Source organism: Oncorhynchus keta, chromosome 32, assembly GCF_023373465.1.
Source record: "Oncorhynchus keta strain PuntledgeMale-10-30-2019 chromosome 32, Oket_V2, whole genome shotgun sequence".
In the NCBI taxonomy this organism is placed as follows: domain Eukaryota; kingdom Metazoa; phylum Chordata; class Actinopteri; order Salmoniformes; family Salmonidae; genus Oncorhynchus; species Oncorhynchus keta.
In genome coordinates, this window is record NC_068452.1 from 4854302 (window position 1) to 4880238 (window position 25937).

The 25937-nt window shown below is 48.0% G+C and overlaps 1 protein-coding gene across 3 annotated transcripts in view; it reads right to left on the reverse strand.

Moving 5' to 3' along the window:
• LOC118365707 (serine/threonine-protein kinase N1-like) overlaps positions 1-25937 on the reverse strand; it is a 57013-nt gene that overhangs the window by 2634 nt on the left and 28442 nt on the right. Inside the window, exons 1-20 of one of the 3 annotated variants that reach the window (XM_052490432.1) lie at positions 18516-18846; positions 11204-11398; positions 10841-10946; positions 10522-10670; positions 10059-10179; positions 7785-7930; positions 6047-6260; positions 5465-5665; positions 5225-5334; positions 4717-4860; positions 4511-4586; positions 4112-4241; positions 3828-3912; positions 3330-3409; positions 2997-3069; positions 2796-2887; positions 2415-2591; positions 628-690; positions 465-541; positions 153-295 (exon numbers count right to left, since the gene is read on the reverse strand). In XM_052490432.1, the coding sequence (XP_052346392.1) occupies positions 153-295; positions 465-541; positions 628-690; positions 2415-2591; positions 2796-2887; positions 2997-3069; positions 3330-3409; positions 3828-3912; positions 4112-4241; positions 4511-4586; positions 4717-4860; positions 5225-5334; positions 5465-5665; positions 6047-6260; positions 7785-7930; positions 10059-10179; positions 10522-10670; positions 10841-10946; positions 11204-11398; positions 18516-18587 (2454 nt within the window). In that variant the 5' untranslated portion in view covers positions 18588-18846. Of the gene's footprint in view, positions 1-152; positions 296-464; positions 542-627; positions 691-2414; positions 2592-2795; positions 2888-2996; positions 3070-3329; positions 3410-3827; positions 3913-4111; positions 4242-4510; positions 4587-4716; positions 4861-5224; positions 5335-5464; positions 5666-6046; positions 6261-7784; positions 7931-10058; positions 10180-10521; positions 10671-10840; positions 10947-11203; positions 11399-11847; positions 12005-18515; positions 18847-25937 lie in introns of those variants that run through there. The other 2 variants (XM_052490433.1, XM_052490434.1) reach the window with 2 other exon arrangements.

Here is a 25937-nt window from a genome sequence, read left to right on the forward strand (position 1 = left end):
GGAGATTTTCTTTGATGCGACTCGACATTTCTGTTCACGGTATACTGCTACCAAGTGATGTACATTGAATATGTCTACTCAAATAAAGAGTGGACAGATATCTTCTGTCCTCCCATATCTATATTTTGTCCAACTCTTCAATGACGTCTCACCTCTCCCACCAGCATCTCATAGATGAGGACCCCCAGGCCCCACCAGTCCACTGCTCTGGTGTAAGAGGTGTCGGTTAGGACCTCAGGGGCCAGGAACTCTGGAGTACCACAGAACGTACTGGTCCTGTCCCCATAGCCCATCCCTATAGAGGGGGAGATGTTATTACACAGTGTTAAGCATGCAGGCAGGAAGAGACGCACACAGGTTGGGCACACACAAAACTCGCACTCACATGAGTGTTCACACACACTAGGTATCCAGACGTACGCGTCATAGAAGTGTAAAGATTCAACAAACTTCTGACCACCCACCTTCCTTACAGAGTCCAAAGTCGGCAATCTTTACATATCCGTCTGTATCCAACAGTAAGTTGTCTAGTTTAAGGTCTCTGGAGGAGGCAGGACATAGGAAATGTTACAGACGTCATGGACTTGGATGGAATGCTAAGAGAGTAGATGTGTGTCGTTGACTCACCGGTACACAATCTTGTGGTCATGGAGAAACTGCAGCCCCAGAACCACACAGGCTGAATAGAACCTGTCAACAGAGACAGAAACATGTAAGACACCTATTCAAAAAAGTGGAGTACACACACACACACTGGGACTACGTACACACACACACTGGGACTACGTACACACACACTCTGAGACTACGTACACACACCAGGACTACTCACACACACACACAGATTCTGGGACTACATACACACACACACACAAACTCTGGGACTACATACACACACACACACAAACTCTGGGACTACATACACACACACACACACACTCTGGGACTACATACACACACACACACACACTCTGGGACTACATACACACACACACACACTCTGGGACTACATACACACACACACACACTCTGGGACTACATACACACACACACACACTCTGGGACTACATACACACACACTCTGGGACTACATACACACACACACACACTCTGGGACTACATACACACACACACACACTCTGGGACTACATACACACACACACACACACACACACACACACACACACACACACACACACACACACACACACACACACACACACACACACACACACTGGGACACACACACACACACACACTACGTACACACACACACACTCTCTGGGACTACATACACACACACTCGGACTACGTACACACACACACTCTGCGACTACATACACACACACTCGGACTACGTACGCACACACACACTCGGACTACGTACGCACACACACACTCTGGGACTACGTACGCACACACACACTCTGGGACTACGTACGCACACACACACTCTGGGACTACGTACGCACACACACACTCTGGGACTACGTACGCACACACACACTCTGGGACTACGTACGCACACACACACTCTGGGACTACGTACGCACACACACACTCTGGGACTACGTACGCACGCACACACTCTGGGACTACGTACGCACACACTGGGACTACGTACGCACACACTGGGACTATGTACGCACACACTGGGACTATGTACGCACACACTGGGACTATGTACGCACACACTGGGACTATGTACGCACACACTGGGACTATGTACGCACACACTGGGACTATGTACGCACACACTGGGACTATGTACGCACACACTGGGACTATGTACGCACACACTGGGACTATGTACGCACACACTGGGACTATGTACGCACACACTGGGACTATGTACGCACACACTGGGACTATGCACACACACACACACTGGGACTACGCACACACATACATACACACACACACTCTGGGACTACGTACACACGCACACACTCTGGGACTACGCACACACACAAACACTCTGGGACTACGCACACACACAAACACTCTGGGACTACGCACACACACAAACACTCTGGGACTACGCACACACACAAACACTCTGGGACTACGCACACACACAAACACTCTGGGACTACGTACACACGCACTTTGGGACTACACACACACACACACACACACACACACACACACACACACACATTCTGGGACTACGCACACACACACATTCTGGGACTACGCACACACACACACTGGGACTACACACACACACACACACACTGGGACTACACACACACACACACTGGGACTACACACACACACACTGGGACTACACACACACACTGGAACTACACACACACACTGGAACTACACACACACACTGGAACTACACACACACACACACACACACACACTCTCTGGGACTAGGTACACACACACACACTGGGACTACGTACACAGCCCGTGGTTCAGTGAAGACATCAGCATGAATGTGCATCATGAGGTCACCGCCAGCCGTGTACTCCATGACGAAGCACACGTGTTCCGGGGTCTGGAAACACGCAAACAGGTTGACCAGGAAGGGGTGGTGGGAGACGTTCACCGTCTCAAAGATACGCTTCTCACACATCAGACTGGAGGGAGAGGAGAAAAACAACAGCAGAGGTGGTGAAAATGAGATCTGTGCTTTCAGAGTTCAACTTCAAAGCCTTGTGTGATGACAAATTGTTGCAGTCATGTAAAAACAAGTCAAGTTTGTAAATGTATAAACGAAAGGCACACACACACACACACACACACACACACACACACACACACACACACACACACACACACACCTCTCCACCTCGTCCCGTGCAACAATATCTCCTTTCTTCAGGGCCTTGATGGCGTATATACTTCCTGTCTTCTTATACTCTGACAGCAGCACCTAAGAGAGAGGACAGGTAAAACAGACAGGGTTCAAGGGTCACATTTCAGACTAAATCAAAGTGTTTATTTTGGACTTGGAAGGCCAGAGGGAGGTTAGAAACGCGTACCTTTCCAAAGTGTCCCCGGCCCAGCACAGCGATCAGCCTGAAGTCCTGGAGGCACAGGAGCTTCTTATGTTCACTGTAGAGAGAGAGACACATTACCACAATAAATCATATCTCCACAGTAAACACAGTGACTGGTCCAGCATGGCCAGAGGTGTGTACTGCATTTCAACAGTTCATAGGTTAACGGAGGTGCCTGGAAGGCACTTGGTCACTGGTGGCCGCCAATATAACATTGTTGTGTGTGCGAAACCCTTGTGTGCGTAGGTGTACATATATGACCATTTGTGTGTCCGCATAGTGAGCGCGTCCGCGGGAACGAGTGTGGGTGCACACCTGCTCAGAGGGGGGGTTTGGGCAGGGCGATCAGGGGTGAGGTCTGGGGGAGAGAAGGGCTCAATCACTGGCAACCGCTCCTGAGAAAAAGAGAACAGAGGGAGAAGAAGACGACAGAGAGACGGGGGGAGGAAGAGGACAGAGAGACGGGGGGAGGAAGAGGACAGAGAGACGGGGGGAGGAAGAGGACAGAGAGACGGGGGGAGGAAGAGGACAGAGAGACGGGGGAGGAAGAGGACAGAGAGACGGGGGAGGAAGAGGACAGAGAGACGGGGGGAGGAAGAGGACAGAGAGACGGGGGGAGGAAGAGGACAGAGAGACGGGGGGAGGAAGAGGACAGAGAGACGGAGGGAGGAAGAGGACAGAGAGACGGAGGGAGGAAGCAAAGCCAGGAGTGAGAGAGAGAGGTAAATGAAGTGGGTGAGTGTGTGAGGTTCATCTCATGTTGTATTTTGCTATTCTCTTATTGGGTTTCTCGTCTTCCTGTCCCTCTCTCACCGGGGTGTTATTATCAGAGTCTCTCCTGTAATCATGTCTGACTGGAGAGTCACTGTCCAGATTTAGTTTCTCCACTGAGATCTCCCTGTAAACACGTGCAAACACACACACGTATACACACACACACATACAGACATGGGTGGTTAGCGACAGGGTCCAGAGTGCACAGCATGCTAAGTGGAGTTCATTCAGCAGCTTACAGGGATGAATTTGAGGAGTAGATACTTGGGTACAAGTTGCTTGCGTGGGCCACGCACCAAGTCGTGTGTGTGTGTGTGTAATACCCAGAGTTGAGGTTGTGTGCATTGGGGCTGTAGGTTCCGGTGTTGTTGACGGTGGGGATAGCGTTCCTCAAGAGTCGGACCCAGGTCCCGATGTCAACATTCATCTGACGAGCTCTCAGGAAAGCCTTGCCTGCAAACACACACCGGAACAGTTCAAACACACACACACACAATATATAAATCCAGCTATACAGCAGCAAACGCACCCATTTTCAAAAGACACCATGCGGTTAAATCTGTTATGACCACAAGGAGGTGCTGTGCTGAGGTCAACCCTTCCGTTATCATCATAATAAAAACGCCATAGAAATACAATTCTCATTCTAGCTCTGTGGGAAATACTGTAGTAAGATATCCACTGTAGCAGTAGGTTCTGGATTTCTCCCTGCCCTCTCTCACCGTGCTGTTTGGAGAAGACCTTCTTCTGTCTCTGAAGGCGTGGGACTCTCTCAATCACCGGGTTGAAGAATATCACCTGAACAAATCACACACGTCACAACTGCCCTCTATATAATGGATCGATCAACTCATTTACCAAACACAGTTTTGACACTTCTTTAATGGTGTCAAGTTTACAGTGTGTGTGTGTGTGTGTTGAAACCTACCTCAGCCAGAAGCAGCCCCTGAGGCTCCAGCTCCAGCTGAACTCTGTGTTTCTGGTTGTCCAGGAAGTCCTCCAGCTTCAGGTACTTGAGAGCGCACAGCGAGCGGTAGTCCCTCCAGTACACTGCTATCTCCATCTCCCTGGACTGGAACACACACACACGTAACAGGTTCCAACTAAGATACACACAGACACATGATACCTCTTCAAAGAGCTGACTAGTGTAGGAGCAAGACTGTGTGAAGAGGTTTGGTCCCTTTGTGTGTGTGTGTGTGTGTGTGTGTGTGTGTGTGTGTGTGTGTGTGTGTGTGTGTGTGTGTGTGTGTGTGTGTGTGTGTGTGTGTGAGAGAGAGAGTGAAGACTTGTTTCTTTTGTGAGTGAGTACATGCGTGCGTGTGTGAGAGAGAGAGGACATTTGTACTTGTGTAAGCATATTTGAATGCATAATATTGTCTGTGTGTGAATACGTGTGTGTGTGTGTGTATGTGCGTGTGTGTGAGACCGCTCACCCTCTCCAGCTCCACAGTGAAGGTCTGATCCCAGGCCTGCTCCCCTACACTCTTCCAGGCTGTCTGACCCACCACTGAGTTATCCATCTTCAGCACCGCACTCACCTCCGCTACAAACACACACACACACATTTATTACACACACTACACAAACACACCTTTACACAAATATCCATTTAACAGCCCAATTCATGGTAACGGTATGGTTCATTAGACACACACTCTACCCGAGCCACTCACAGGAGAGTTCGTCAGTCTTGCTGGGAGTCTTGCCGCTGACGCTCCCGCTGCGTCCGTACAGGTTGCTCTTGCTGCTGCGGTTCATGAAGGAGCGTCCCTCCCCGGGGCTGTAGCAGGGCAGCATGACCGCCGTGCCCTTACTGCGCCCCGGGACCACCTCCAACACTCCCACACAGCCCAGCAGCTGCACCTGGAGAGTACCTGAAGACACCGGGAGGGGGGAGAGTAAGCATGCTCCCGAGACGCCACTATCTGGACCTGAAGCAAGCGCTTCACCACGTGACGTAAAGATGCCCCTGTCCATGTTTAGTTTGAAATGCCATGGTGAAGCTAACCGCTATGAAACCACTGTCAATAGTCCACCATCAAGAAGAATCCATAAGCCAGGGCATGATGCCAGCGAAACAGAACGAGTGTGAATGTACAGTATGTCAAACGTATGCACGCATGACTGTAAGTCACTTTGGACAAAAGCGTCTGCTAAATGGTATATTATATTCGTAGACGGTTGAATGTGACGGATACTATTGAGTGTTGTGTGCAGTCCTATCCTATTGACACGTTTAGACCAGTGTCTCTCACCAGTGAGCGGGGAGGGCTTGCTGAGGGTGCTGTACTGGTTGTGAAGGTAGGGGGCACTGTGGCGGGAGCTGAAGGCGGGGGAGGAGGCCAGGACTAGTTCCTCCCTGATGAGGCAGGCCTTGGGGTGGTCCTCCGGCAGGTCGGCCAGACGCTGGTCCAGAGAGTCCCTCAGGAGGTCCAACCGCTGGGACGCCTCGCTCAGACGACACTGGGCCTGGAGGAGATGAGAGGGGGCGGAAGTGGGGTGAGATGCTCGGAAATAGACCAGGAAGTGTGTGTACTGTATAGAAGTGTGGGTTTCCAAATGACACTGGGCCTGGAGGTAGAGAGATTCATGGATTTGGAAGGATAGGGCCGAGACCCTAAAGACCAAACCAGGGTCGAGCTCGGTAGGCATGAAAAAGTTTCAATGAACTTCAAAAGGTGTATTTTCAGATTCTGTACGGACACATTCTCACCTGTTTGTACCCAATGAACACAACCCTGGATAATCTTTTCATTTATTTTATTTAACCTTTATTTAACCAGGTAGGCAAGTTGAGAACAAGTTCTCATTTACAATTGCGACCTGGCCAAGATAAAGCAAAGCAGTTCGACACATACAACAACAGAGTTACACATGGAGTAAAACAAACATACAGTCAATAATACAGTAGAAAAATAAGTGTATATACAATGTGAGCAAGTGAGGTGAGATAAGGGAGGTAAAGGCAAAAAAAAGGCCATGGTGGCAAAGTAAATACAATATAGCAAGTAAAACACTGGAATGGTTGATTTGCAGTGGAAGAATGTGCAAAGTAGAGAGAAATAATGGGGTGCAAAGGAGCAAAATACATAAATACAGTAGGGAAAGAGGTAGTTGTTTGGGCTAAATTATAGATGGGCTATGTACAGGTGCAGTAATCTGTGAGCTGCTCTGACAGCTGGTGCTTAAAGCTAGTGAGGGAGATTAGTGTTTCCAGTTTCAGAGATTTTTGTAGTTCGTTCCAGTCATTGGCAGCAGAGAACTGGAAGGAGAGGTGGCCAAAGGAATAATTGGTTTTGGGGGTGACCAGAGAGATATACCTGCTGGAGCGCGTGCTACAGGTGGGTGCTACTATGGTGACCAGCGAGCTGAGATAAGGGGGGACTTTATCTAGCAGGGTCTTGTAGATGACCTGGGTTTGGCAACGAGTGGGTTTGGCAACGAGTATGAAGCGAGGGCCAACCAAGGAGAGCGTACAGGTCGCAGTGGTGGGTAGTATATGGGACTTTGGTGACAAAACGGATGGCACTGTGATAGACTGCATCCAATTTATTGAGTAGGGTATTGGAGGCTATTTTGTAAGTGACAATTCTAGATTTAACTTTGGATTGGATATATTTGATGTGAGCTTCCGTTCCTCTCCTCACCCCTACCTGGGCTCGAACCAGGGACCCTCTGCACACATCAACAACTGCCACCCACGAAGCACCGTTACCCATCTACCCATCTCTCTTGCCCTTGCAGGACAAGAGGAACAACTACTTCAAGGTCTCAGAGCGAGTGACGTCACCCGATTGAAACGCTATTAGCGCGCACCACCGATAACTAGCTAGCCATTTCACATCGCTTACATTTGGATTCATATGCATCCATGTAGAGTGAGTTTGCACGCAATGAGTTCTGTGGTGTGTGTTCGTGTTCTGTGTGTGTCTACACATGCATGTGGTGTGTGTTCGTGTTCTGTGTGTGTCTACACATGCATGTGGTGTGTACCTCTGACAGGGTCTTCTTATCCTGGACCTTGCTGGCCCCCAGTAGTCGGAGGACATTCTTAGCTCCCTCTGCCACAGCGTGTTCTACCCTGTAGTGGTGCCTCAGCTCCTCAATACGCAGCTCCACACCACACATGTCCTGGTTACCTGGAGGGGGGAGAGAAGGGATGAGTGAAAAGCGCATATAAGGAGTGAGTAGACCTAGACGTATGCGTTTAATGCATAATGTTAACATAGGTTAACTTCAATAATAGTCTAGGAGTTTCTGATATACTCTGAGGTAAAAAAAAAAAAAAAACGAATTAAAAAATGATTTGGAATGTTTTATTTATCAGGAAAACTCTATCCCTGAGAGGAAGATGGTCAGTGTAGTTTAGGGCACTCTTCTTTATGCTTTCTGTCACAACCCCGAATCTGACCTGACTTGACCGGTGAACGGACTAGACTGGAGCGGTCCTTCTACCATTCTGCTTTCACCCGTCACTGGTGATGTGTTAAAAGAGACGGGGAAAATATGGCTCCTCTCCAGGAGTACTGGGACATAAACTCAAGATGACACTTTCTTTTTATTCAGACTGCGGAATAGCAGAGGGGTTGAGACATTTCATCAATGTGTGTTGGAATATTGTCGAGGACAAAAGCTTTTTGGATGTTCTGTATAGATTTAGAGTGTACTGTGCTTATGTGAGAGGGAGGAGAGGGGGAGAGAGAAACAGAGACAGACAGAGAGAGAAGGGTGCGATGGAGATAGAGAGCGAAGGAGAACGTGAGAGGTGGGTGGGAAGAGAGAGAGGGGGGAAGGAAGAGAGAGAAACCGAGAGAGCGAGGGGGTGGAAGGACAGAGGTAGAGAGGGGCAGACAAGAGAGAAGTGGGTATGTGGTTGAATGAGAGAGACAGAGAGAGAGACAGAGAGACAGAGAGAGAGAGAGAGAGAGAGAGATACAGACACAGAAGAGAAAGGTGGGTGGGTATGTGGTTGAATTCCTTTATCTCCTAATACGGTCTTCGGCTGGGTGCCAGAGACCCTTCTGTCTGACCATAAGGGGTGTGTGTGTGTGTGTGTGTGTGTGCGGGTGCGCATTCGTGTAAATACAGAGGGAGTGTGTATTTACCTTCACGTGAGTATGTGTTTACCTTTAGGTGAGTGTGTGATGGGGGTCTGTTTCTGCAAGTGTGTGTGTGGAAGTGGAAGTCGTTGGCTAAGTAACCACTAAAGCCACTTAGGGTGAAAATCCCATCCTCGACCCCACATTCACCCTGCTACATTTTAACAAGGATCCCTCGTCACATATGTCTACATTTGTCTACATTTGAAAGTTGAAGAAGTGCTTCTGACCAGCGACGAGGAAAAAGCCTGGAAGACATATTCCATAGGGAATACACTATCCTCACTAGCCAGAGTTCTGTTGGGTACACCAGAAAACACCTGCCCGTAGGAACACATGATCCTTAAAGTCCCTCCAAATAGCTTTCAGTTCCTCTCCCCTCCTTACTCCTTTCCCTCCATCTACCTCTCTTGACCTCCATCAATCCCTCTCTTCTCCAGATGACCCCATTAGCTGTTTCCTGAGGATGGAGGGCCCATAAAGGCCCATTCACGTGCCCTTCTGCAATTGAGATTCATCGATCGCCTGCTAACTTATAACGCACGATGAGTGCATGTGTGTGTGCGCGTGTGTGTGTGTGTGCTTGTACTTTGAGAGTCAGTGTTTGTGCACAAAAGTGTGTGTATGCGTGTCCTCTTGAGTTTCTACTGAGCCCACAGCTTTGAGAGGGCGAGAGACAGACACACACGCGGGATGTCAATGAGTCTGGCTGCCCTCCTCACTCCAGGAGAGAAGCATCCAGACAGTCCCTGAGGCTGTAGAGTATTGATCTGTTTACTGTTAGCCTCATCTCAGTCTGGAAGGACACTCAGGGGGAGGTAGATGACTATACTGTACATGGGGAGAGGTTAGAGCTGGGCAGTATTGATGGCCTTCTGACTGAGCTGCAATTTGACGGATTGAGGTAAGGTGAAATGTGCTGGCAACCTTCCAGCCTAACAGACAAAACCTGTACCTCCGAGACAGATTATATCGCCACAGTCCAAAATAGACAGTTACATTTTGCAGGCAGACAGTTGGACACGGGCAAAGTATTGACCTGCAAATCAGAAATGGACAGAGACACAGACAAACAGCGAGAGGGCCGCCCAGACAGACGGACACACAGAGAGAGGGCCGCCCAGACAGACGGACACACAGACAGGTAGGTAGGTATACACTGTCCTACCCTGTGTGTCCTCGGTGTGCTCTGTGGCCTGCACGTTCTTGCGGATCTGCATGCGGATGATGTCGATCTTGGTCTTGCTGTCCTGCAGCATCTGCTGTGCCGTCTGCAGCATCTTCTTGTCCTGATTGGAGGAGAAAGACACAGGAAGACCCGGGTCACATGTCAGGAAGTAGAAGATGTGATGAATCACCTCAAGTCTAAATTGCTTTCTTTTCTGCATCTGCACTGATGTGGTATACATATGCTAAATCCTGGTATGAATCCACCATGTTGCTTTTCCCGGTTCCTGTGTTTTCAGATCGCTGTAGATTAAGGAGAAGCATGCATTTAAGCGGGGAGGACATAGAAAAAAGACCTGAGGTGACAGGAGACAAGGACAATCAGCAGATGGGGGAGGGAGGAAAGAGGTGTGGTAAGTACAGAGGGGATGAATCAGCAGATGGCTGGTTAGAGAGGACAGTACCTTGGTGGATCCGTTGGCGTAGATGGGAATCATGTTCTCGGCTCCCTGTTTGACCTTGAGCTCGATGTTGAGCTGTCTCTCCAGGGCGGCAATGCGGTCCTGGCTTGCTGACGAGCGGCTCTCCGCCCCCGGGGACTGGGGTGGGTCATCTGGGGGGTGTCAAAGGTCAGATACATGTTGTCATCGCAATACCTACGCAATACCTTGAGGATCAATCTATCACGACAACCAAAAAAATCTCCCTTTTCATACTTGCACGGCTATGACAACGCAAGGGGGCGACACATAAAAGTGTAAATGGAATAGTCTAAAAACATACCCTTGTTGTCGTCTCCTCCCTTGACCATGATGTGAGCGTCCAGCTCCTGCAGCTGAGCATGCAGGTCTTCCAGCTTGCGGTTGGAGCTGCGTAGTTGGGAATCCACCTAGTGAATAACACACAACAACAAATGACATTTACATTGCAACTTTCCTATGCTCGTAGCACTTTACATCAATGCTTGTCAGTGAATGTGTAATGCCTCGTGTTGTGCTGTGTCACTATGTTAACTTACATGTAACGCCCTACGCTTTATTTGATGAGACCCAATAAACACAATGAAACTATTATAAAACGATTCAATTACATTGTAAGAAGGGGGGGACTTATAGTACGAGTGTAAGGGGAGGAAACCTAGCCTACCTGGGAGGCATTCCTCTTATCGGTGGTGGCCCTGCGGAGGTTGTCAGCCCCCTCCTTGATCTTCAGCTCCTTCCTGATCTCCCTGCGGATCCTCTCCCTCTGCTCATCAAGACGCTGCTGCACCGCGGTGTCTGAGAAGTCCGAGCTCTGGTCCAGACCCAGCTGCTCTAAGACGGACAGCCCACCTGGGTCACTCTGGACAGGGGGAAGAGGGAGGGGAAGGATGAGGGGTGAAAAGGGGGGGGGGGGCAACAGAAGACAGAAGGACGGAGAGGAAGGAAGTGGGAAAGAGAGGATGGAACAAATGTTAGCATGTGTTTGTAGAAAACTCAAATGCAGGCTAAATACATATTTCAGGAGGCCGATAGCTAGCGACAACGTTTAAGACGTCACATCTCTCCGGTCCACAGTCCCCCCTGAAATTGCCAATGTTCTGAGCTCTAAATTGGAGCTTGACTGTACAGTCAGAGGCACAGTGGTTACCACAAGCTGCAATTCCCTCAGGGAGAAAGTCCGCCAGCAAACCAGCCAAAACAATCAGGGGACCAGCGGGAGACTGAATGAATCACTGCTATAGGAAATCGCAGCCCTGTCCCCCCCCTGTCCCCCCCAAAACCGTAAACAATACAAAAACACCACATCACCTCCTGGCTGTCGTCGTCCTCAAACAGCCCATCGCCATGCCAACACATAGTCCCCTTTCACCTTCAAATTACAACCGCCAGACCACAGCGACAGAGAACCTCTGACAACACCGCTGGCTAAAACCACACCGAGGCTCATTGAGTTGGAGTACAGAAACAGAAAGGAAAAGACAGTCGGGGTTGTAGAGGAGTAACGTTAGAGGGGGACAGGATATCCGTCCCACACCAGCTCAGGCCCTTCCTGTTTCCTGCCTGTGTTGCTCTGCTATCAGGGAGAGAACGAGAGAGGGCCGCGTTCCAAACATACTAAAAAGGCATCCTTCCGTCCTGTCTTTGAAGTAAATGACTAACCACGTTTCCATCCACTGCTTTTCTGTGAGTCAAGTCATAGCGTTTTTTATTTTTTTTTAAATGAACCTCGACAGCTGTGATGGAAACAGGAAGTGTCGGTACAATTTTATAAATGCCGACGGATAATCTATCCGTTCGACATGGTGGGATCGTTTTGTGTCGGTAAAATGTATTATGTGAGGAATGGTGGTGGAAAAGCCTTTATGTGCAAATACTGACAAATAACCATCATATCGAAGTGAACTTGGAGTCACGCGATGACATGTTGTGTGGTCCTCCCACTACGACCCGAGAAACCATGCAGTTTAAATTAGGCTACAGATTAAATATGTTATGAACTCCACAGGGGGGTGAAAGTGCACGGTACGAGCTTGATGCTCCTTTCCAATAAATGCCGAGGGTCTTATTCTGGTGACATGATGATCGATGTTTGACTGACGTTTTGACAAATAAAAACATTATTGCGCTTATCCATTAATCTCATTGTGTAGCCTACTGCACGGTATCTGCCAGCTGTTGGCTAGATCACACGTACCAAGACCAGAGTAGGCACGTTCGCTATTTAACGCAACAGCAAAACTACAGTTGAAAATGCAATGCAAACACACTGACTGCACGGCCAGGCACGACTCCAACACCATCATTAAGTTTGCCCATGACAACAGTGGTAGCGTAGGCCTGATCACCGACAACGCCGAGACAGCCTATAGGGAGGTGGTCAGAGACCTGGCCGTGTGGTGCCAGGACAACAACCTCTCCCTCAACGTGATCAAGACAAAGGATATGATTGTGGACTCCTGGAAAAGGAGGACCGAGCATGCCCCAATTCTCATCGGCGGGGCTGTAGTGGAGCAGGTTGAGAGCTTCAAGTTCCTTGGTGTCCACATCAACAACAAACTAGAATGGTCCAAACACACCAAGACAGTCGTGAAGAGGGCACGACAAAACCTATTGCCCTCAGGAGAAAAGATGTGTCATGGGTCCTCAGATCCTCAAAAGGTTCTACAGCTGCACCATAGAGAGCATCCTGACTGGTTGCATCACTGCCTGGTATGACAACTGCTCGGCCTCCGACCGCAAGGCACTACAGAGGGTAGTGTGACGGCCCAGTACATCACTGGGGCCAAGCTTCCTGCCATCCAGGACCTCTATACCAGGCGGTGTCAGAGGAAGGCCCAAAAAAATTGTCAAAGACTTCAGCCACCCTAGTCATAGACTGTTCCCCCCTGCTACCGCACAGCAAGCGGTACCAGAGCGCCAAGTCTCGGTCCAAGAGGCTTCTAAACAGCTTCAATCCCCCAGCCATAAGACGACTGAACATCTAATCAAATGGCTACCCAGACTACTTGCATTGCCCCCCCGCCTCTTACGCTACTCTCTGTTATTATCTATGCATAAGCCACTTTAATAACTCTACCCACATGTATACACAACCTCTAACCGGTGCCCCCGCACATCGACTCTGTACCGGTACCCCCTGTATATAGCCTTGCTATTATTATTTTACTGCTGTTCTTTAATTATTTGTGACTTTATTTATTTATTTGAGGTATTTGTCTTAAAACTGCTTTGTTGGTTAAGGGCATTTCACTGTAAGGTCTATCTGTACCTGTTGCATTTGGCGCATGTGACAACTACAGTTTGATTTGATAATTCGATATTTATTCGGTACACGAAAACTTAAGCGAAAAAGTAAATTGCGTGTGCACTACTTCATCACGCACTGATTAGTATCTGCCACAAGTCAGTTTGCTGGAAACACAACTGGTGGGGAAAATATTTTCTTTATGCAGATTTTACAATATTCTCATTAAAAAAATGTTTCAATTTGGATAGAAACCTAGCTACTAATAGACATGGCTGAGAGTGGGAAAGCTGTGAACCCTTTGCTTTCACCAATCAAAACGTGTTACAGCCGTGATTAGTGATTACCTCAAGGAAGGATGGAAGGACACACTTCAAAACTACTGGAATGGGGCCAGTCAAATAAGTATGGGAGGATGAGCCATTTTGACCTTTGACTTCCTCTGAGCTCATAATGTACACAGGACTGAGTGCAGTGGCCACTAAAAGCTAACCGCTACTCTTTAACAAGAGGGAGGAGAAACAGAGCAGAGCAGAGAGCATCCTTGCCCAGGCTGTCAGCTCACATTACAGGAAAGGAGGAAAAATAGAGGTTAACGGTTAGCAAGCGCCTCATCCAGATCATATGACAGGAAGAGACCAATGTTTTGCTAATGCCTCATCCAACTGGTATTACAGGAAGAGGCTAACGTCTAGCTAGCGCCAACATCCATCTGATATGATAGGAGTGGCTAACATAAAGTTAGCCTTTTGCACTCCCTGCCTGTGGTTCCTAGTGAACTCACTCCAGAACCATGGGGCTAACAGCTAGCTAGTCCCAACATCCATCTAATATGATAGGAGAGGCTAATGCTAGCAGTTAGCGCGACTCTAGGACCCTGGGGAGGTGCTCCAGGCCCAGCCTGAGTGGGTGGGAGGCTTGCAAGGTCTTCAGGCCCGCCGCGACCTGAATTAAAGATGACAAAGTTTGCTGCTGTGTCTGTAAAGCATGGAGGAGGAGAGCGAGGCGAGAGAAACTCTCGCTCTGCAGACTGGCTGGTGCACTCCCTGCACTGTACTGTTAGCCTGGTTAGGGATACACTGTACTGTAGTGTAGAAGGCCGTGGTTGTTGAGTTGACTGGGGGTTTGAGCCTGACCGTGCTGCTTTGTTGTGTTCCACTTCTACCACATCATAGGCCAAGAGGACGCCTGAACTGAACCCGTCTGTTTCTGCTTCAGGAGCTTGGTGTCGCCTTGTGTGCTGGCAAGGCGATGTTGTTGAACGCAGAAAGAGTCTGGTAGACAGGATGTCTGAACTGGAGCCGTGCTGCCAGTCTGTTTCTGCTTTAGTTTGTTGTTGTCTAGCCACATCAGTGTGGCAACTGGCAAGGCAGTGATGTAACTAGTGTTGTTGAATGTAGAAAGAGTCCAGTACCCATGTTAGCTGAGCTGGCCCTTCACTCAGGAAGGCCAAGGTTGATTAGTTGGTAAATATTTTCTTAACTCACACTGTTGGTTAAGGGCTTGTAAGTAAGCATTTCACGGTAAGGCCTACACTTGTTGTATTCGGTGCATGCGACAAATAAAGTATGATTTGATAGAGAGTGTGGGGGTTGAAGATGAACAGAAAAGATAGTAACCCCGATAGAGGAAGTGTCAGTGTGTGAGGCTACTGCGGGTAAAAGTGGCCCTTCGCCACAGATCTAGGATCAGCTAGGTCCAAATCCTGGCCTTGACCATTAGCGGGGAAAACACAAAACTGACCTTAGATCAGTGTCTGAACCACCAGAGCTCCAATTAAATGGCAATTGAATTAGGCCTATATCACTGTCAACACGGCAAGTTGTCCACCTGCTCCTAGACCCACTAGGACTTTCACACAACTGCACCAACGTGTAATACATAGCCGTCTGGTTGGAATCCCCAACGCAGTAAGTACCGATAAGTGCATAGAGATAATGGCTGGCTAATTCAATAGATAGCGTATAGCTGATGGCACCACTAACAGAGGCTAATTCAATAGATTGTGGTGCCATTAGCTATACACTAACAGAGGCTAATTCAATAGATAGCGTATAGCTGATGGCACCACTAACAGAGGCTAATTCAATAGATCGTGGTGCCATTAGCTATACGCTAACAGAGGCTAATTCAATAGATTGTGGTGCCATTAGCTATACGCTAACAGAGGCTAATTCAATAGATTGTGGTGCCATTAGCTATACGCTAACAGAGGCTAATTCAATAGATCGTGGTGCCATTAGCTATACGCTAACAGAGGTTAATTCAATAGATCGTGGTGCCATTAGCTATACGCTAACAGAGATTAAATCAATAGATTGTGGTGCCATTAGCTATACGCTAACAGAGGCTAATTCAATAGATCGTGGTGCCATTAGCTATACGCTAACAGTGGCTAATTCAATAAGACCAGCGGAGGAGAGAGAGAAGAGAGGGAACTGAAGAGAAGGAGAGAACATGGTCAGATTGCATTAGAATATCATGAGCTCACGATGGAAAACAGTCTGCCGGAGTTTCCTGCTCCGAGATAACGATTTGAACACAGATACAGTCACGAGATACCCAGACCGCCCACGGCGGTCTATCTAGGTTCTCTTACAGCCACTGGCTTCACACACACACACACGCACGACAGGGGATGAAGCATGAGTCCAGTCAGTACACCGATCACACCCTCTACAATAACAATACCCTGGCAATGGGTCATGCGTGTCGACACACTCCGGAGACCTGCAGTGATGTGGAGAGTTTAAGTCAGGCCAAGGGAGGGGATTTTGGTGTGAGTGAGTCAGCTTTCTGTGTGTGTGTGTGTGAGGCCAGTGGCGGTAAGAGAACCCAGATAGACCGCCGTGAACCATTGACACTCCGCCGCGACTCCATTCCATTGTGACGTAACGGAGCCGTAACGGTAGGCCATTGTGACGGTAGGCCGTTACGCCATTGTGACGTAACGGAGACGACCTCACAGGTCGTCCATCTTGGGAAGTCGTCTTGGGTCACCAGACATACACAAACGTCGGTGAAAATCTTCCAATACGCCAAAGCAGAGGCACTGACAGTGTGTGTGTGTCCTGGTTACCGGTCCCAAATAAAGAGCAGATATTTATTACACCTGTCTTTACGGTACCCAGAGTCTCTCTGACAGGAGTGTGTGTGTGTTACATCCAGAGGGAGTGTGTTCTGTGTCTTGATGAGGGAGACAGTACAGTCAGTACACAGTTAGAGCACAGGGCCCCTCATGAGGTAAACAGACGGTTTCTCTCTCTGTGCTCCCACTTCTTGGCAGTCTACACAGCGTATAAACACACACACACACCATGTTTGGGGCCATGGCTGGTGAACACACACACACACACACAAACATACACAGGCACGTATACACAAAATGTGTGTGCGCATGCAGGTACAATGGCTGCTTTTTGAAATAGGTTTTCTGTACTAACTTAGTTGGTCTAATCAACGTTCCCTCTCATCAAGTGGAACATGGTCACATTTCTCTGTTCGCCTACTTGCAACAGCAGGGAATAACCAGTTACCACATATAAACTGGATGAGAAGGCAGACGGAGGAGATGACGAGAGACAGGGAAAACAAGTAGAAAGAGCATGTCATCCCTAGGGCTTGGAGAGAGAGCGGGAGAGAGAGGGAGGCAGGGCGCGGGAGCGAAAAAGAGAACGAGAGTGCACACCTGCAGCTTTACTGCCCGTATGTCTCTCAGTGGCTCCAGCCCTGCAGTAATGAGAGAGAGAGAGAGAGAGAGAGATGAAGGGAGAGACAGATGAATAGAGAGAAAGGCGGCCGGACTAGTAGAGACAGTGGGAGAGCGAGAGTAGGAAGATAAAAGATTCTAGGATAGGCAGGGGAGACAGAGGGAACACAGAATGCAAGAGAAAGAGAGGGAGCCAGGACGAGCAAGAGAGGGAGCATAGGGAGTGAAAGAGAGGGAGCCAGGACGAGCAAGAGAGGGAGCATGGGGAGTGAAAGAGAGGGAGCCAGGACGAGCAAGAGAGGGAGCATGGGGAGTGAAAGAGAGGGAGCCAGGACGAGCAAGAGAGGGAGCATGGGGAGTGAAAGAGAGGGAGCCAGGACGAGCAAGAGAGGGAGCATGGGGAGTGAAAGAGAGGGAGCCAGGATGAGCAAGAGAGGGAGCATGGGGAGTGAAAGAGAGGGGAAGTGGAAAGCCAACACAAACAAAGAGAAACAGCACGAGGGGGACAGGAAGAGAGGGAAGAGAGGCAGATGATGCACAGCTGGGCCCGTGTGACAAAGAGAGAGAGAGAGAGAGAGAGAGAGAGAGAGAGAGAGAGAGAGAGAGAGAGAGAGAGAGACGAGAGAACGAGACGGACTGAGGACAAAACAAATGAAGCCAGGAGGACAAAGAGAGGAGGAGGGAGACTCAGACAAGAGGAGGAATATCCATGTCAGTCAGCTAGGGACAGAAAACAGAAAGCAATTTAAAAACATTATGAGAAGTGGATGTGGAGGGGAAGAATAGCAAGCAGACAAAGGAAGTAGACAGCTGCCTATAAGGCGAACTGACATAAACAAGACAGACCCAGAAACTCAAAAATACAGACACTTGTGAATTGAATGTACCAAGACACAAAATGAAACACACATATTGGACACACACACACACACACACACACCATGGGAAAGAAGGCACATCGACTGACTACAGCAACACACACTGACAGTACAGTACAGTAAATACACGCCCTTTGAACCCTACCGCTGTGTCAGGGTGACCGCCGTCTTCCGAAAGCTCCCCCGGGCTCTCCCCCATTGCCTCTTCGCTCGCCATCACCCTCCTCTTGCGGCCTCCCTTCCTACCGCGCTCTCTGAAAGTCTCCCCCCTAGAGCACTGCTTTATCTCTCCCTGCTCAAATCCACCGCCAACGTCCCTCTTCAAAAGGGAAGAGAGAGAAAAAGGAAACTACAGGGGAACTAGAGAGGCAAAAGGCTGCCTGGTCGAGAGACGAGAGTAGAACGCGAGGCGAGAGACGGACAGAAAGAAAAAAAGAGAGACAGAGTGTGACGGAACTCTACCCTGCACAGCTTCCTGGTTTTAGAGAGAGCGAGAGAGAGCGAGAGAGAGCGAGAGAGCGAGAGAGAGCGAGAGAGAGCGAGAGAGCGAGAGAGCGAGAGAGCGAGAGAGCGAGAGAGCGAGAGAGCGAGAGAGCGAGAGAGCGAGAGAGAGAGAGCAGGAAAGAGAGCCAAAAAGCAAGAGGGAGAGAGAGCAAGAGTGTGTAATTGTAAACATTCATTTAGGCAGGGTCGGCCTAGAGACTGAACATCAGAGAGAGAGAGAGGAGAGCAGTTCTATGTGCTCATTGAGTGTGACAGAAAATATGACCAGAGGGCATAATAACAGAGGTACTGAGAAAAAGAGGTAGGGGGAGGGAGATAGCGAGAGAAAACAGACAAGAGAGTCTAGTCTCTAGCTCCACCACATCACTCATCCTCCCCCCAGCTCAGATAAGGCCTGACGGATGAAGGGAAGGGGAAGTCTAGAAAATGATCCTGGCACTTTCTCCTCCCGTTGCTCCTCCTTCGAGCTCTCCCTGGCTTCCCTGTCGTGTTAAAAAGCACATAGTTCAGCACGTCAGAGGAGAGTTCCGTTATGCAAACCATAGGTACAGTACATTTGGCAAGTTCTCAGACCTCTTGACCTTTTCACCTTTTTCGTTAGGTTACAGCATTATTCTAAAAGTGATTAAAAATAATAATCCTCCTCAATCTACACACAATACCCCATAACGACAAAGCAAAATCAGGTTATTATTACAAATAAAAAACAGAAATACTTCATTTACATAAGTATTCCGACCATTTGCAATGAGACTGGAAATTGAGCTCAGGTGCATCCTGTTTCCATTGATCATCCTTGAGATGTTTCTACAACTTGATTGGAGTCCACCTGTGGTAAATTAAATTGATTGGACATCATTTGTAAAGGCACACACCTGTCTATATAAGGTCCCACAGTTGACAGTCAGAGCAAAACCCAAGCCATGAGGTCAAAGGAATACATAGAGCTCCGAGACAGGATTGTGTCGAGGCACAGATCAGGGGAAGGGTACCACAACATTTCTGCAGCATTTAAGGTCCTCAAGAACACAGTGGCATCATTCTTAAATGGAAGAAGTTTGTAACTGTTACGACAGATTTCCTCCTCTTCGTCTGAAGAGGAGGTGTAGCAGGGATCGGACCAAAACGCAGCGATTTTAATAAGAAAAGCCTGAACACTATGAAATACAAAACAAGAAACGATAACGTGAAATAAACCAAACCGAAACAGTCCCGTGTGGCACAAACACTAACACAGGAAACAAACACCCACAAACCAACAGTGAAACGCAGGCTACCTAAGTATGATTCTCAATCAGAGACAACTAACGACACCTGCCTCTGATTGAGAACCATACTAGGCCGAAACAGAAACCTAAACATAGAAAAAACAAAAGACTGCCCACCCCAACTCACACCCTGACCATACTAAATAAAGACAAAACAAAGGAAAATAAAGGTCAGAACGTGACTGGAACCACTAAGACTCTTCCTAGAGATGGCCACCGGGCCAGACTGAGCAATAGGGGGAGAAGTGCCTTGGTCAGGGAGGTGACCAAGAACCCAATGATCACTCTGACAGAGCTCCAGAGTTCCTCTGTGGAGATGGGGAAAACCTTCCAGAAGAACAACCATCTCTGCAGCACTCCACCAATCAGGCCTTTATGGTAGAGTGGCCAGACGGAAGCCACTCCTCAGGAAAAGGCACACGACAGCCCACTTGGAGTTTGCCAAAAGTCACCTAAAGTACTCTCCAACCATGAGAAACAAGATTCTCTGGTCTGAAGAACCAAGATTGAACTCGTAGGTCTGAATGCGTCACATCTGGAGGAAACCTGGCACCATTCCTACAGTGAAGCATGGTGGTGGCAGCATCACGCTGTGGGGATGTTTTTCAGCGGCAGGGACTGGGAGACTAGTCAGGATCGAGGGAAAGATGAACGGAGCAAAGTACAGAGAGATCCTTGATGAAAACCTGCTCCAGAGCGCTCAGTACCTCAGACAGGACAACTACCCTAAGCACACAGCCAAGGCAAATCAGGAGTGGCTTTGGGACAAGTCTTTGATGGAGAGACCTGAAAATAGCTGTGCAAGCCAAGCTTGTAGCATCATACCCAAGAAGACTCAAGGCTGTAATCGCTGCCAAAGGTGTTTCAGAAAAGTACTGAGTAAAGGGTCTGAATACTGTAAATGTGATATTTCAGTTTTACATTTTTAATACATTTGCACAAAAAAAGTAATTATAGAGTATTGTATGTAGATTGATGAGGGAAAAAAACAATACATTTTAGAATAAGGCCGCAGCGTAACAAAATGTGGGAAAAGTCAAAGGGTCTGAATACTTTCCGAATTAACATTATGTCCCAAATAGCACCCTATTCCCTTTATAGTGCACTACTTTTGACCAGTAGTGCAAAAGTAGTGCCCTATAAAGGTAATCAGGTGCCATTTGGGACACATAATATGGGTGGAGCACTGACTCCTCACCTGGCTTACTGCTCTCATGCAACATTAGTTCACACTCAGTTGGTTCACATACACAACAATTAAGCCTATCAGCACACATCAACACACAGATTTAGCCTAACATAATAACACGGTATCAATCACAAGGGACTAAGTATAGGGGTTTTAACACTGGGTATTCTCACCGGGTTATGGCTAATGACAGTGTTGTCGGACCAAATTATGTAGCTGGTACACACTCAAAAAGAAGGTTTATTTTTAGTGTTTATTTCATTCAGGGCTAAGTAGAGACAAAAACGTTCCTGCCTCAGCCTTTGTCAGCCGCACAGTCACAATCTTCAGGTAGGTTGTGACAACACAACCCCAGCCGAGTGTTTGAGCTACAGAATAGGACTACAGTGTAGTTCAGGACCTTTTCTCTTTGTGACATCATGCCTATATTTCAGGAAGGACCTCACCCATCACTCCCAGAGCAGAGCAATATCCATCACCAACACTCACACACAGAGACAGGAAGGAGGAGTGTCAGACAACACAGAGCAGATGACAGGGGGAGAAAAGAGAGATAGCGAGGACAGGAGGAGTGTGGGAAGGAGACAAGAGCTTCAAGTTCCTCAATGTCCACATCACCAAGGACCTATCGTGGTCCAAACACTCCAACACAGTCGTGAAGAGGGCACGACAACGCCTCTTCCCCCTTAGGAGGCTGAAAAGATTTGACATGGGTCCTCATATCCTCAAAAAGTTCTACAGCTGCACCACTGAGAGCATCTTGACTGGCTGCATCACCGCTTGGTTGGTACGGCAACTGCTTGACATCCGACAGCAAGGCGCTACAGAGGGCAGGGCGTACACTCATAGAAAAAAAGGGTTCTTCGGCTGTCCCCATAGGAGAACCCTTTGAAGAACTATTTTCAGTCCCATGTAGAACCCTTTCCACATAGGGTTCTACATGAAACCCAAAAGGGTTCTCCTGTGGGGACAGCTAAAGAACCCTTTTTTCTAAGAGTACACCACTGGGGCCGAGCTCCCTGCCATCCAAGACCTCTCTACCAGGCGGTGTCACAGGAAGGCCCTAAAAATGGGCAAATACTGTTCTCTCTGCTACCACAAGGCAAGCGGTACCGGAGCGCCAAGTCTGGGACAAAAAGACTCCTGAACAGCTTTTACCCCAAAGTCATAAAACTGCTGAACAGTTCATCAAATGGTGACCTGGACTATTTGCATTGACCCCCTTGTTTTCTGTTGCACACTCACTGGACTCCCACACTCACACACACCTACCAGGTGCAACCCCAAATCCGTAAACATGGGCACCCCCATAGATATCATCCTGACAAACTTGCCCTCTAAATACACCTCTGCTGTTTTCAACCAGGATCTCAGATATCACAGCCTCATTGCCTGTGTCCGTTATGGGTCCACAGTCAAACCACCACTGCTCATCACTGTCAAACGCTCCGTAAAAAACACTTCTGTAAAGCCTTTCAAATCGACCTGGCCCGGGTATCCTGGAAGGATATGGAACTCATCCCGTCAGTAGAGGATGCCTGGTTATTCTTGAAAAAGGTTGTTCTTAAATAAGCATGCCCCTTTCAAAATATTTTGAACTAAGAACAGATTTAGCCCTTGGTTCATTCCAGGCTTGACTGACCTTGACCAGCACAAAAAAATATCCTTTGGCGTACTGCACTAGCATTGAACAGACCCTGCGATATGCAACTTTTCAGGGAAGTCAGGAACCAATATACACAGTCAGTTAGGAAAGCGAAGGCTAGCTTTTTCAAACAGAAATGTGCATCATGCAGCACTAATTCCAAAAAGTTCTGGGACACTGTAAAGTCCATGGAGAATAAGAACACCTCCTCCCAGCTGCCCACTGCACTGAGGCTAGGAAACACTGTCACCACCAATAAATCTACGATAATCGAGAACTTCAATAAGCATTTCTCTACGGCTGGCCATGCTTTCCACCTGGCTACCCCAAACCCGGCCAACAGCTCTGCACCCCCCGCAGTAACAGGCCCAAGCCCCCGCCACTTCTCCTCCACCCAAATCCAGACAGTTGATGTTCTGATAGAGCTGCAAAATCTGTATCCTACAAATCAGCTGGGCTAGACAATCTGGACCCTTTCTTCCTAAAATTATCCTCTGCCGTTGTTGCCACCCCTATAACTAGTCTGTTCAACCTCTCTTTCGTATTGCCTGAGATTCCTAAAGATGATTTTTTCCCTTCTTATTATTATTATTTTTTTCCTACTGTGTTATTGACTTGTTAATTGTTTACTCCATGTGTAACTCTGTGTTGTCTGTTCACACTGCTATGTTTATCTTGGCCAGGTCGCAGTTGCAAATGAGAACTTGTTCTCAACTAGCCGACCTGGTTAAATAAAAGGTGAAATAAATAAATAAAAATAAAATAAATTGGAAAGCAGCCGCGGTCATCCCCCTCTTCAAAAGGGGGAGACACTCTAGACCCAAACTGTTACAGACCTATATCCATCCTGCCCTGCCTTTCTAAAGTCTTCGAAAGCCAAAATGAACAGACAGATCACCGACCATTTCAAATCCCACCGTACCTTCTCCGATATGCAATCCGGTTTCCGAGCTGGTCACGGGTGCACTTCAGCCACGCTCAAGGTCCTAAATGACATCATAACCACCATCGATAAAAGACCATACTGTGCAGCCGTCTTCATTGACCTGGCCAAGGCTTTCAACACTGTCAATCACCGTATTCTTATCGGTAGACTCAACAGCCTTGGTTTCTCTAATGACTGTCTCGCCTGGTTTACCAACTACTTCTCAGATAGAGTTCAGTGTGTCAAGAGGGCCTGTTGTCTGGATCTAGTCTATGGGGGTGCCACAGGGTTCAATTCTCAGGTCAACTCTTTTCTCTGTATATATAAATGATGCCGCTCTTGCTGCTAGTGATTCTCTGATCCACCTCTGCGCAGACGACACCCTTCTGTCTACTTCTGGCCCTTCTTTGGACACTGTGTTAACAAACCTCCAAACAAGCTTCAATGCCATACAACACTCCTTCCGTGGCCTCCAACTGCTCTTAAATGCTAGTAAAGCAAAATGTATGCTCTTCAACAGACTATAAATACCTAGGTGTCTGGCTAGACTGTAAAGTATCCTTCCAGACTCATATTAAGCATCTCCAATCCAAAATTAAATACAGAATTGGCTTCCTATTTCGCAACAAAGCATCCTTCACTCATGCTGCCAAATATACCCTCGTAAAATTAACTATTCTACCGATCCTAGACTTCGGCGATGTCATTTACAAAATAGCCTCCAACACTCTATTCAGCAAAATGGATGCAGTCTATCACAGAGCCATCCGTTTTGTCACTAAATCCCCATATACTACCCACCACTGCAACCTGTATGCTCTCATTGGCTGGTCCTCTTTACATATTCGTTACATATTCAGCTTCAGGTCTATAAGTCTTTGCTAGGTAAAGCCCTGCCTTATCTCAGTTCACTGGTCACCATAGCAACACCCACCCGTAGCATGCGCTCCAGCAGGTATATTTCACTGGTCATCCCCAAGCACAACAACGACTTTGGCCGCCTTTCCTTCCAGATCTCTGCTGCCAATGACTGGAACGAATTGCAAAAATCGCTGAAGTTGGACACTTATATCTCCCTCACTAATTTTAAGCATCAGCTGTCAGAGCAGCTTACCGATCGCTGCAGCTGCACACAGCCCATCTGTAAATAGCCCATCCAACCAACTACCTACCTCATCCCCATATTTGTTTTTCTGCTCTTTTGCTCACCAGTATTTCTACTTGCACATCCTCATCAGCACATCTATCACTCCAGTGTTAATTTGCTAAATTGTAATTACTTCGCCACTATGACCTATTTATTGCCTTACCTCCTTACTTCATTTGCACACACTGTATACAGACTTTTATATTGTGTTATTGATTGTACGTTTGTTTATGTGTAACTCTGTGTTGTTTTCGTCGCACTGCTTTGCTTTATCTTGGCCAGGTCGCAGTTGTAAATGAGAACTTGTTCTCAACTGGCCTACCTGGTTAAAGGTGAAATAAATAGAAATACTACACTGACACACACACAAAACACACACGCATGCATATTGACGCCACATACACTCAAACAGACACACTTTCACATTAGTTGCCGCTACTCTGCTTATTATCTATCCTGATTGCCTAGTCACTTTGACCCATACCTACATATACATATTACCTCAATCACCTCAACTACCTTGTACACCTGCACAATGACTCGGTACCGGAACTCCTTGTATATTGTTATTTTATTGTGTTACTATTCCTTTTTTTTATAGCAGGAGGGAGGGAGAAAGGCCCGTGGAGAGGAGGAGCGGGGAGAGATGTTTTAAGGACAAACATTCCCACCTGGGATGTAAACAGAGCGAGGTCTGGTGGTGAAGTGGCTCATATCCATAAACAATGAACCATCTGAATAACGCCTACTTTGGCATAGAGGGAGGAGAGAGAGAGACAGGAGAGGCATGGAGGGAGAGAGAGCAAGCAAGTGAAAGAGCAAGGGAGAGAGAGATGGACAGATGGAGAAAAACAAGCCCTCTAGTAGCCCACAGAGACTGAAGGCCTTG